We start from the raw sequence: 12,233 nt of genomic DNA, 5'->3' as shown, positions 1-12,233 counted from the left end.
GCTTAGGCCAGAGAGAAAATCAGGAGAATGCTTTCTTGTAGTCTTTGCATAGGATATTGTACATGTGTATTGAGTTGGGCTATTAAGACCTCATATAAAAATTGTCCCTTTTTTTTGAAACTATATCAGAATTCAGGTCTAGCAGAGATGAAATTTTATTGATGATATTCCACTCTTAAATATTGATGTATTCCACTCTTAAATAAGATTGCAAGCTGTTCTTAACAAAAGAAGTGGTATTGATAAAAAGCTCTAGCTCTATGGGATTTGGAAACAGCTTGCTCCAGTTCAAATCCCAGCCCCTTCAATGTGTGACTTTGGTTAAGTACTTTAACCTCCTGATGTCTTAGTTTTCATTGTTTAGAAAATGAGGATAAGCCAGGCACTGGTGGCTCATGCCTGTAATCCTAGCTACTCAGGAGGCTGAGATCTGAGGATTATGGTTCAAAGCCAGCCGGGCAGGAAAGTCCATGAGACTCTTATCTCGAATAAACTACTAGAAAACCAGAAGTGCCACTGTGGCTCAAGTGGTAGAGCACACACCTTGAGCTGAAGAGGGCAGAGACAGAGCCCAAGCCCAGAGTTCAAGCCCCACAAGTGACCAAAAAAAAAAAAAAAAAAAAATGAGGATAATACCTACCTCAGAGAAGTTATAGAATAGTCAATACATTTTTTTAAAAAAAGATTTTTTTTAGTAGCACTTGGAACATGTAAATGTCACAGTATTTGTTAAATGTGATACTAGAGTGTGACCTCTAAAACTTGTGCTTGCTAGGTAGGCCCTTTGCCTTTTGAGCCACACCTCTTGTCTTTCTGCTTTTTAGATTATTTTTTTAGTGTCATGTTTATGCCAGACACTGGCTTGAACCTCAGTCCATTAACCTACTGTCTCCCACATAGCTAGGACCACAGGCATGTACCACCATGCATAGCTTCTTAATTGAGATAGTCTTGCCACATTTTTGCCTACGATGGCCCCAACTTTGATTGTCATGATCTTTGCCTCTTGTATTACATGCATGAGCCTAAATCCATTTTATATTCTTTTTTTTTTTTTTTTTTGGTCCAGATGTGGGGCCGGAACTCTGGGCTTGGGCGCTGTCCCTCAGCTCTTCAACTCAAGGCAGTGCTCTACCACTTGAGCCACAGCGCCACTTCCGGCTTTTTTTTTTTTTTTGCTTATGTGGTTCTGAGGAATTGAACCCAGGGCCTCATGCATGCAAGGCAAGCACTCTACCGCTGAGCCACCAGTAAATTGATACCTATCTGCCCATTTGCATTGTTTGTACATTTTCATAATAATTGCTATTTCTTATTCTCTTTCCATTATAAGGTTCTGGAAGATATGAACCATATTTATCTTCCTTTTCAGGGCATATACATAATTGTATTTTACTATTAAAAGTAATTTATGATTATCTTGATGAGTGTGATAGTAAAATACCTAATGCTGTCTGAATTGGAAACCTAATTTTTAACAAACTGAAAGGAAGTTGAACTTTTCTGAAATGGAAAGCAATGAAAATTACAAACTCTAATTGCATTTGAGTTACAATTCAAAGAACTTTAGTTTTTTTTTTTTTACCAAGAGCGTGTCTTGTGTATGTAATATTTGTGTAGAGTATGTCTTATTCTTTATGCCTTAAGATCCTGGCTAACAGTAGAACATATCATATTTTCTTTTGCAGCTGTAGAAAGGACTCAACAAAGAAAGCTTGAAGAATTACTTTTAGCAGCAGCAAGAGAAGGCAAAACAGCAGAGATCACAGCTCTGGTAAAAACACAAGCATTATTACTGTTATTTTTTGGTTATGTATGTATTTTTATTTTATATGATGGTTATGGGCTTGAACTCAGAGCCTCTTGCTCTTGTTTGGATTTTATATTTGAAGTTGTTTGCTACCATTCGCTACCTTACCTCCACCTCTCAATTTTTGGTGGATAATTGGGTTTAAGACTCTCTGGATTTGTCTGCTGTTGGCTTCAAAGGGCAACCCTCGGATTTCTGGCTCCTGAGCAGCCTGGCTTACAAGTTGGAGCCAATAGCACTCATTAAGTTTTAATATACAAGGTGGCTTGAACTCAGGACTGAATGAACACTGTCCCTTGGCTTTTTCACTCAAGGCTAGCACCCTACCAGTTTAGCCACAGGTCCACTTCCAGACTTTCATAGACTCTTTTACTTGGGCTGGCTTCACCATGATCCTTAGATCTCAGTCTCCCAAGTAACTAGAATTACAGGCATGGGTGATTAACTGACACATGGCTAGGGAAGTTTATATGTGTGTACATAATTTAATGAATTGTAGAACCAAAAATAATTTCTATCATCTCAATAATAGAACAAAAGTCTTATAAATATCTTAGCATAGGAGAAAGGTACCTGTGGCTCATACTTCTAATAATAGCTATTTGGGAGTTGGAGACTGGGAAGATTTTTCAGGCCCACCTCAGGCATACATGAAAGTTCGCAACCAGTAGCTGATCTTCGTGTCATGTGTCTGTCATCTCAGGTGTGTAGGAGGCTGAGATTGAGAGGATCACAGTTCCAGGCCAATCTGGGCAGAAGAGTCTATGAGGCACCATTTTACCATAAAAACGTGGTTTGTGGTAGCACAAGGTTATCATCCCAGCTATAATGGGAAAACTAAAATTGGCACATCTTAGTCAAGCATGTATTTAGGCAGGAATTCAGACTATCTCATAAATAATCTGTTCAAAAAAGTGCTGGAGGCATGACTTGACAACAGATGACCTGCTTAGCAAGTGGAGGGCCTAAGTTCAAACTCCAATATTGAAAGAAAGAAAAAGACCTTAGCAAGTAAACAGTCTAAGCACCATGATTTTTAAATGGTGATCTTTTACTCACTGATTTATGTCCTCTTCCTCTATGGAAAACTTGATAAGAACCCAATTTTTCATACAAATGGTTGCTGTAAGGGTAACTTGTAAGATTTTTTTTTTCAGTTTAAGCCAATTTAAAATCAAAACATAATATATAAGACCCTAAACAGGAACACATTTTTCTAATATTGATGAGCAGTTTCTGACAGGAGTGCTGTCCTAAAAAGTAACAAGAAGGCCAGTATTTTGAAGCATTTATATCCTGATAGAGCAGCCCACTTTTCTTTTTCTTCCTAGGAGATTTACTTTCCTGTTTCCATTTCCTACAAAATCTCACTAAGCAAAACTCTCAGTTTGTTCTGAATTCAAGAGTGAAGCATTGCCATTTGCTTTAAAGTTATTTTAGCTCATTTTAAAGGCTTCTTTGGTTTCTAAGTATAGTTCCTGCAGCATCTTTAAAATTTTGTGAAATGAAGACTATATAAAGAAATGTCTAAGGCAGTTGGGTGGCAACAACAAACTCAGTAGAACTTTGACATTTACATATTTAACATCTCTTTATAACTCTTCCTGGGGACTCTCTGTAGGAGCTTGATTTGTGGTTTTGCTGTCACGAGTGTGAAATGCAAAGCTTAGTGAAATCTTCATGTCAGAGGTAGATGAGGTTTTGTTGGTATAGTGTGGTGTTTATCTTCAGGGGACCTGGACACTGTCCCTTGGCACCTGAGGATAAGCATGAGAATGTCAGTGCTCATTGATTTGGTGAGCAACAAGCCATAGATTCTCCAAAGGCCAAAAAACCTAGCTGTTATTTACGTTCTGTTGGAAACACCTGCACATCATGGGAGAAAGTCTGTCTTTGGCATATAACTTTGCATTGTGTTTCTTTAATTGTTAGCTCAGCAGACCCAATCCTCCTGATGTTAACTGTTCGGATCAGTTAGGGAATACACCTTTGCATTGTGCAGCCTACCGGGCCCATAAGCAGTGTGCCATAAAGCTTCTGAAAAGTGGAGCTGACCCTAACCTAAGGAACAAAAATGGTAAGCATATTGATGAAAACCATCGTTGCTCTATATTTTTTGTTTTATTATTTTATTTTTTTGGGTGGGGATCAGTTGTAGGGTTTGAACTCAGGGCCTGGGTGCTGTCCTTGTTCAAGGCTAGAACTCTACCAAGTTGAGCCACAGCTCCACTTCCAGTTTTTGAGTGGTTAGTTGGAGATAAGAGTTTTATTGGGATTTTTCTGTCTGGGCTGGCTTTGAACCATGATCCTCAGATCTCAGCCTCCTGAATAGCTACGATTAGAGGCATGAGGCACTTGCACCCAGCTCATTGTTGGTCTTTTGATACTATAAGTGAAATTGGTGTTATATAAAAAATGTTTTAGTATCCAGCCTTTGTTAGACTGAGTAGTCTCTAATTTTGAAGTGAAAGCATTCACAAAAGAAAAAGTAGTTGGTTACTAGTGGCTCATGCTGGTAGTCCTAGCTACTCAGAAAGCTGAGTTCTGAAGATTGAGGTTCAAAGGTGGCTGGGGCAGACAAATGCGAGAGAGTTTTATCTCCAGTTAATCAGCAAAAGGCCAGAGTGGAGCTGTGGCTCAAGTGCTAGCCAACCCTGAGTGAAAAAGACAAGACAGAATGCGGGGCCCTGAGTTCAAGCTCTGGTACCAGCATACACACACACACATATACATACCCGCACAAACACACATGCACAAAAAGTAACTTTACTAATCTTCTTGTCAGTTAAACTTAATTATTAGTGATTCCTCCCTATTCTATAGGAGGTAACAGTAAAGGCTAAGATAGCCAGCAAGAGAATCATAGTACAATTCTCATTATTTACAATAGTTATACATTTTTTGATTTGGTTTGTTTTTTTTGGTGCTGGTATTGGGGCTTGAGCTAAGGGCTAAGTTCTTTAGGATTAAGTTCTGTGAGTCTCAATATTTTTGTAGCATTTTCATGCACTCACCATATGTAACCTTGTTTTTTTTTTAAATTTTATTGTCAAAGTGATGTACAGAGGGATTACAGTTACTTAAATAAGGTAGTGATTATATTTCTTGTCTAACTTGTTACCCCTTCCCTCATTTTTTTTACTCTTTCCCTCACCCCTGCCCCCAACCCCCCTCACCAAGGTTTACAGATCATTTCCAACATAATGTCTTGTGAGTATCACTGGTGCATAGGTTCCCCTTTGTCCTTTTTCTCACTATTTTGTTGTTCCCCTTCCCTTCCCTAGTTCAGATAAAGTATACCCAGGGTATAAACAATACCCAGGTTACCAAAATCTAATGCAGTGACAACAGGGGATAAACATAGGGGGAAAAAACACAAAAGAAAAAAAGAAAACACGTAGTATATTTACCCAAATGACCACAAACAAGGCCACACTAAAGCTACCAGCATAACTATGTTTATCACCTCATTATTTACCATAGCTATGAGCTAACCCAGATGCCCCTCAGTAGATGAATGGATCAAGAAAATGTGATATATATATATATATGTATATATATAAATATATACATACACACAATGGAATTCTATGCTTCCATCAGAAAAACGACACTGCCCATTTGTAAGGAAATGGAAGGACTTGGAAAAAAAACATATTAAGTGAAGTAAGCCAGACCCAAAGAAACATAGGTACCATGTTTTCCCTTATTTGTAATAATTAGTATATATCTAGGATAAACTTAGCAGTTGAGAAGAATAGCTCAATAGCTATGTACATATGACCATATGAGATGATGCTAAGTGAAGTGAACTCCAAGATATGGACATAAGAGTTTTTTCTTTGTAGTTGTTGTTCTTAATGTAACATTGTTTTATTAGTTTAATATGTATCGTCACTAACAGCCATAGCCCACAAATTATGCCTCATGCCTGAAAAAGCTTCTGTATTGTCTGCTAGGCACATCCCAGTCTTAGGCTTAGGAACACTAGTTAGCACTTCTGCATTATGCTTCTTGCAATATATATATATATATATATATATATATATATATATTTATACACACACACACACACACACACACACACACACACACACACACACACACACACACACACACACACACACACACACACACACACACACATATATATTGGTTGGTCCTGGGGCCTGAACTCTGGGCCTGGGCACTGTCCCTCAGCTCTTCAGCTCAAGGCTAGCACTCTACCACTTGAGCCACAGCACCACTTCCAGCTTTTTCTGCTTATGTGGTGCTGAGGAATTGAACCCAGGGCCTCATGCATGCAAGGCAAGCACTGTACCACTGAGCCACCTTCTCAGCCCCTTGTCATCATTTTAAAATAGTGAAATCATCAATAGAAGGATCACAAAGGTAATAAGTAAAGCCACCAAAAGAACATAAATGTGAAAATAAATAGACTGTAATAAGGACATTTGTTACCAAGAATAGTGTTACTTTGTTCTGCCTTAGCTTATAGAATGCATTGGGAAAATACATGTCAGGTTGCTCTTAACTTTTCATCACTCCCAGAATGTCTGTGGTTAAGAAATTTCCACATATGCTAATTTTGGAATTACAAATAAATTTTACTAATAGGAAAATTTGCAGTATGGAGCCCACAAAAACAGTATCAAATATAAAAGCAGAAAATCACAGAAAGAGTTGAATAATCACAAGGGAAGCTTTGAAAGGTATCCTGGGGACTTTAAAGGGAGAACATCCAATAGGGCTTTTACATATCCCTTTTTAGGATGTTTCCTGATGCTTCCCAGTAGCCTGGATTAGGATTTATAGCATTCCCACAGGGCCTTGTGTTCATTGCCATCAGACTCGAAATGACACTCTATTGTTTCCCCAGCACCTAGAGTAGTACATAACATATAAAATCTTGTAAAGATTTTTTTTAGTCGAAGGTTTAGTGTAACTAGAAATTGTTCTACAAAGGAATAGGTCTTTTGACATTCATACTAAAATCCAAGTTGAATTTTCATTAGATAAGTTTTATTTTTAAAAGGCTCCCTTTATATGATTTATAGTTTTCATTTTTCCAGTAAAAGCCATTATCAGCCAGGTGCTGGTGGCTGACACTTGTGATCTTAGTTAGTCGGGAGGCTATGGACAGATTGCAGTTTGAGGTTAGCCCAGGCAGAAAAGTTTGTAAGATTCCCTTCTAAGCCATATCTGGGCCCAGTGTTGTATGTTTGTTATGTCAGATAGTGGGAGATTACAGTTCCAGGACAGCCTTGGCAGGAAAGTTTATAGACTTGTCTTAACAGAAGATGCTCATCAATTTAATGCAAGTCTGTCATCTTACTGATCTTTACCTCTCACAAGTAGCTGAGATTGTAGGTGTTTTCATTTAGGACATCAATAGGAGTGGAAATGACCAAGAAAGTACAGATTCTAGCTAGGTGCCAGAGTCTCACATCTATAATCCTAGCAACTCAGGCGGCTGAGATCTGGGGATCACAATTTAAACCAGTGTGGGCAAGAAAGGCCCTTAGACTCTTATCTCCAATTAACCATCAAAAAGCTGGAAATGGAGAGGAGGAGCTGTGGCTCAAGTAATAAGAGCACCAGCCTTGTGTGAAAAAAGCTAATAGACCATGCCCAAGCCCTCAGTTCAAGCCCCAGGACCAGCACAAAAAGCCCCTACAAAATGTATAGTTTTTCCTATTTCCCTTTTCCTTTGATGGGCTATCCTCTGGATTGTTATTGTTCAAGGAAATATAGTAAGAGTCACATAAAAAGTGCATATTTTCATAGTGAAAAACAGATAAGATTAATTTTCTTATGTTTTATTGAATGTAATATATCCATATTACCATTTCAACAATGTAACAAATGAAAAATACAAGTGAGATTTTCTCTTTTGGTACTTAGTTTTTAAAATCTAGTGAGTATTTTATATTTACAGCATATCCCAAAGTTGACTAGCCACATTTTGGGTACTGAGTAGCCACATGTGATTAGTATCTGCCACGTTGGACAGTGTACCTTTAGATATACTAATCTGTTCAGAACTCTGGTTAACAACACTGTCCTTACTTTGCATATCTCTTCTTTCTACCAGAAATACCTCTTTCCTGCTTGTCCATCTGCTAAACACTCGTCTCACTTCGAGAGCTGGCTCAAACTCTGCTTCCCCATAGAGGCTTTTTCTGTATCCCTGAGACAGATTCATATTCTTCCTGGAATAAAAGTTAGAAGAGAAATTGGAGGATGGAGAAGGGAAACATTCAGGAGAAGGGAGCGAAACACCAGTTTCATGGAAGCCAAAAGAAGAGAGAAAATGCAGAGTAAAGGGGTAGGATATTATTGGTAACATATATAACTCAGACTGGACAATGTAATACTGAGAAAGAGCTGTGGAATTAATTTGGTGACTCAATGCCCAATGGTCATTTCTGAAAGAGTAGCTTCCACTGAGTTATTGGATTGGAATAGGGATTGAGTAGGAAATGAAGAAGCTGAGGTCACAACTATTTTCATTTAGGAACAGAAAGTTTGGCTCCAGAGTCAAAGGGAGAAGGAAAGGTTCTTTTTTATGTTTATTTAAAAAAATTCTCTCATTCGTAGTACTGGGCATTGACCTACTTCAGGCCTTGTACATACTAAGCAAGTATCTCTGCCACTGGGTCACATGCCAGCTCTGGAGTGGAGTATTTTTAGGCAAAGGGAAATTCAAGCATTTAAAGTTAAAGAGGAACAAGATAATAGCAAGATTTTGATGGTATAATGGTAACAAAAAATTTAAATGGACAAAGTTTATAATAGTAGAACAAAGTAAGTTTCTAACAAGACAAATAATATTTGATAAGCAATGCTAGATTTTTTTTAGAGGAACTTCAACTGAAGAACATAAAGGAGACCTAAAGCTGGGTGCCAGAGGCTTATGCCTATAATCCTAGCTACTCAAGAGGCTGAGATGTGAGGATTGAGTTTGAAGCCAGCCCAAGCAGAAAAGTCCCTATAGAGACTCTTACCTCCAATTAACCACTCAAAAACCGAAAGCAAGGCTGTGGCTCAAAGTGGTAGAGCACTAACCTTGAGCAGAATTGCTTAGGGACAGCACCCAAGGCCTTGAGTTCAAGCCCCACAACCAATAGAGAAAAAAAAAAAAAAAACCCAAAACTAAAATGTTTGTTTTTGGAGAAATCAATCATTGAATAATAACAGGTCTTCTCAAATTATTTTGTAAATATAAAGATTTTCTAAGCTGGAATATTCTGGGTCTTCAGAGAACTTGGCTAACAGATTGTACATTTAGGTAGGAAAATCAAGTCTCAGAATTTTAAGTGAGAAGAGAACTTGAGATCTTTCTCTGCTAGATAAAAGGACCTACCATGAACCTATGGCAATTAAGGTATTCAATCCAACAAATACTATTTATGTACTGAGTAATATTCCAGGGACTAGGGATCTAGAAGAATGAAGAAAACAAAACAGCCGGGTGCCGGTGGCTGACGCCTGTAATCCTAGTTACTCAGGAGGCTGAGATCTGAGGATTGTGAGTCAAAGCCAGCCCAGGCAGGAAAAGCCTGGGATAATCTTAAAAGAGATACAAGCCTTGGATAATCTTACCAGAGATATCCACAGGAGCAAGCTGAAGCCAGCTATACCTCTCTTTGTCCTGTAAGTGGAAAGAGACTGTTTATTTCTCTTTGTCTTGTCCTGCCCCATGGCACACAGTGAAAAGGGACCTATGAGTGGGAAATTGGGCATCCCTGCCATGATTTCACATTGGACCGCTATGTCAAGTTAACACTTGAGCATCTTGTATGAGCATGAGAGGAGAAACTTGTTGGGTTTTTGTTTCCATCAAATACAACGATCAATAGCTAAGAGGCAAGAAGTGAAAACAATACTCCATGACTTACTCTGTCACTATATGGAATCTTGGTAAGAATCTTCAATAAACCACTCAGAAAACCGGAAATGGCGCTGTGGCTCAAGTGGTAGAGTGCTAGCCTTGAGCTGAAGAGCTGAGGGACAGTGCCCAGGCCCAGAGTTCAAGCACCATGACCGACAAAACAAAGCAGACACATTTCCCCTATGTTCATGTGAATGGAGAATTGAGAACATAGTTCCGATAAGATCTGACTTTAGTTACAGAATTCCATCTCTTCTTATGGATAGAACAGACCACAGTAGGGAGGGAAGAAGGAAAGATAGCAATAAAGAGGTTATTTGAATAATTCAAGTGAGAATATTAACTTGCATCAAGATGGTGGCAGTAAAGATGATAATTAAGTCATTGGTTTTAAAATATTTAAGGTAGAATGGTGAGAATTTTGATTTTTTTTGTTTTGTTTTTTTGTTTTGGAGTCCAGTCGTGGGGCCTGAACTCTGGGCCTGGGCGCTGTCCCTCAGCTCTTCAGCTCAAGGCTAGCGCTCTACCATTTGAGCCACAGCACCACTTCTGGCTTTTTTCTTTTTGCTTATGTGGTACTGAGGAATCGAACCCAGGGCCTCAGGCATGCAAGGCAAGCGCTCTACCACTGAGCCATCTTCCCAGCCCAATTTTGATGGTTTTGATGTGAGATAGTCAAGGATGACAGTGTTTGACTTGAGCATCTGAAACAATTTCCAGTTCCTGAGGAGGGGAAGAAGGGCATTTGGATACCAGTTGCTGATAAATTTTTTTTTAAAGACATTTAGAATTTGTAGTATCAATTGTACAAATCTAGTGAGACAATCAAGAATAGAAGTTTGAGGCTGATGGAAAAATCTAAGAGGACAGAGAAATGTGGAAATTTGCAGAGTTAAAATTGTGACATAGATAAGATCTGTTATCAAGATCTTGTTGGTGTTCAGAGTACATGAGCAGACTTGTTTAGAAATTAAACCATATGGGGCTGGGAAGGTGGCTCAGTGGTAGAGCGCTTGCCTTGCATGCCTGAGGTCCTGGGTTCGATTCCTCAGCACCACATAAGCAAAAAGAAAAAAGCCAGAAGTGGTGCTATGGCTCAAGTGGTAGAGCGCTAGCCTTGAGCTGAAGAGCTGAGGGACAGCACCCAGGCCCAGAGTTCAGGCCCCATGACCGGACCCCCCCCCCAAAAAAAAAAAAAGAAAAAGAAATTAAACCACATACACACAGAAGCTTCATAAATGGCAAAAACATTGAGTGAGTTATTCTGGGACAATTTTCTACTCATTAGAAATGGGTAATTTCAGTCCTTTCTTTTTATTTGTGCTAGCCCTGGGGTTTGAACTCAGGGCTTTGGTACTGTCCCTGAGCTTTTTTGCTCAGGGAGACACTTGAGCCACACCAGCACTTCCAGCTTTTTTTTTTTTAATATATATATTTTATTGTAAAGTTACTGTACAAAGGGGTTACAATTACATGAGTAAGGTAATGAGTACACTATTTCCTATCGAGCATTGTTGCCCCCTCCTTTGTTTTTTCTCCTACCATTCTTTTCCTCCCCACTCCCCAACTTCTCCTTCTCCCCCCACCTGACGTTGTAAAGTTTGTTTTCAACATAGTGTCTTGTACATCTCATTATTATAGTGGGTCAGCCTTTATCCTTATTTCAGCATTTTGCTATTTCCCTCCCCTCCCCAAATTAGAAAAATGTATATACAAGATGCAGGGCACTGGAATAAAATACAGTGAAAACAGAGGTTATTACCATGGGGGAAGAACATACAAAAGAAACAAAATCACACAGTACATTATAAATACATTAAAAACAACAGCAACAAAGATAAAACCTCTTGGGTCCCTATCTTGGGGTTCATTTCGTTTAGCATTTTATATGGTCATATGTACATAGCTTTTGACCTTTTCTCCTTGTTCTAGTTATATATACTAGTTATTGCAAATAAGGGAAACCATGGGACCTATATTTCTTTGGGTCTGGCTTACTTCACTTAATATAATTTTTTTTCAAGTCTTTCCATTTCCTAACAAATGGGGCAGTGTCATTTTTTCTGATGAAGTCATATAATTCTTTTTTTGTATATATATATTATTGTAAATATACTGTAAAGAAAGGTTACAGTTACATGAGCAAGGTAATGAGTCCATTTGGAGGCACACACCACATTTTCTTGATCCATTCATCTACTGAGGGGCATCTGGCTTGGTTCCATATCTTAGCTATGGTAAATAATGCTGCAATAAACATAGTTGTGCTGGTAGTTTTAGTAGCCTTGTTTGTGATCGTTTGGGTAAATGCCCAAAAGTAGGATTGCTGGATCATAGGGCAGCTCTATGTGGAGTCTTTTGAGGGACCTCCACACTTCTTTCCAAAGTGGTTGAACACTCCCACTAACAATGCAGTAGGGTTCCCTTTTGGCCACATCCCCTCCAGCATCTGTTGTTATTAGATTTCTTGATTATAGCCATTCTAACTATAGTGAGGTAAAAACCACAATTTTTTTGTTTGTTTGTTTG

The 12,233-nt window shown here is 38.7% G+C and overlaps 1 protein-coding gene across 3 annotated transcripts in view; it reads left to right on the top strand.

Moving 5' to 3' along the window:
* Window positions 1-12,233, top strand: part of Osbpl1a (oxysterol binding protein like 1A) — a 244,204-nt gene that overhangs the window by 59,903 nt on the left and 172,068 nt on the right. For all 3 annotated transcript variants that reach the window (XM_042675295.1, XM_042675297.1, XM_042675296.1), the window contains exons 6-7: window positions 1,689-1,774; window positions 3,743-3,887. In XM_042675295.1, coding sequence (XP_042531229.1) covers window positions 1,689-1,774; window positions 3,743-3,887 — 231 coding nt within the window. The remainder of the gene's footprint in view (window positions 1-1,688; window positions 1,775-3,742; window positions 3,888-12,233) is intronic.

This window comes from Dipodomys spectabilis, unplaced genomic scaffold (assembly GCF_019054845.1).
Source record: "Dipodomys spectabilis isolate Male_0828 unplaced genomic scaffold, ASM1905484v1 ptg000024l, whole genome shotgun sequence".
In the NCBI taxonomy this organism is placed as follows: domain Eukaryota; kingdom Metazoa; phylum Chordata; class Mammalia; order Rodentia; family Heteromyidae; genus Dipodomys; species Dipodomys spectabilis.
The sequence above is the reverse complement of the archived record's forward strand: the minus strand, read 5'-3'. Positions and strand labels throughout refer to the sequence as shown.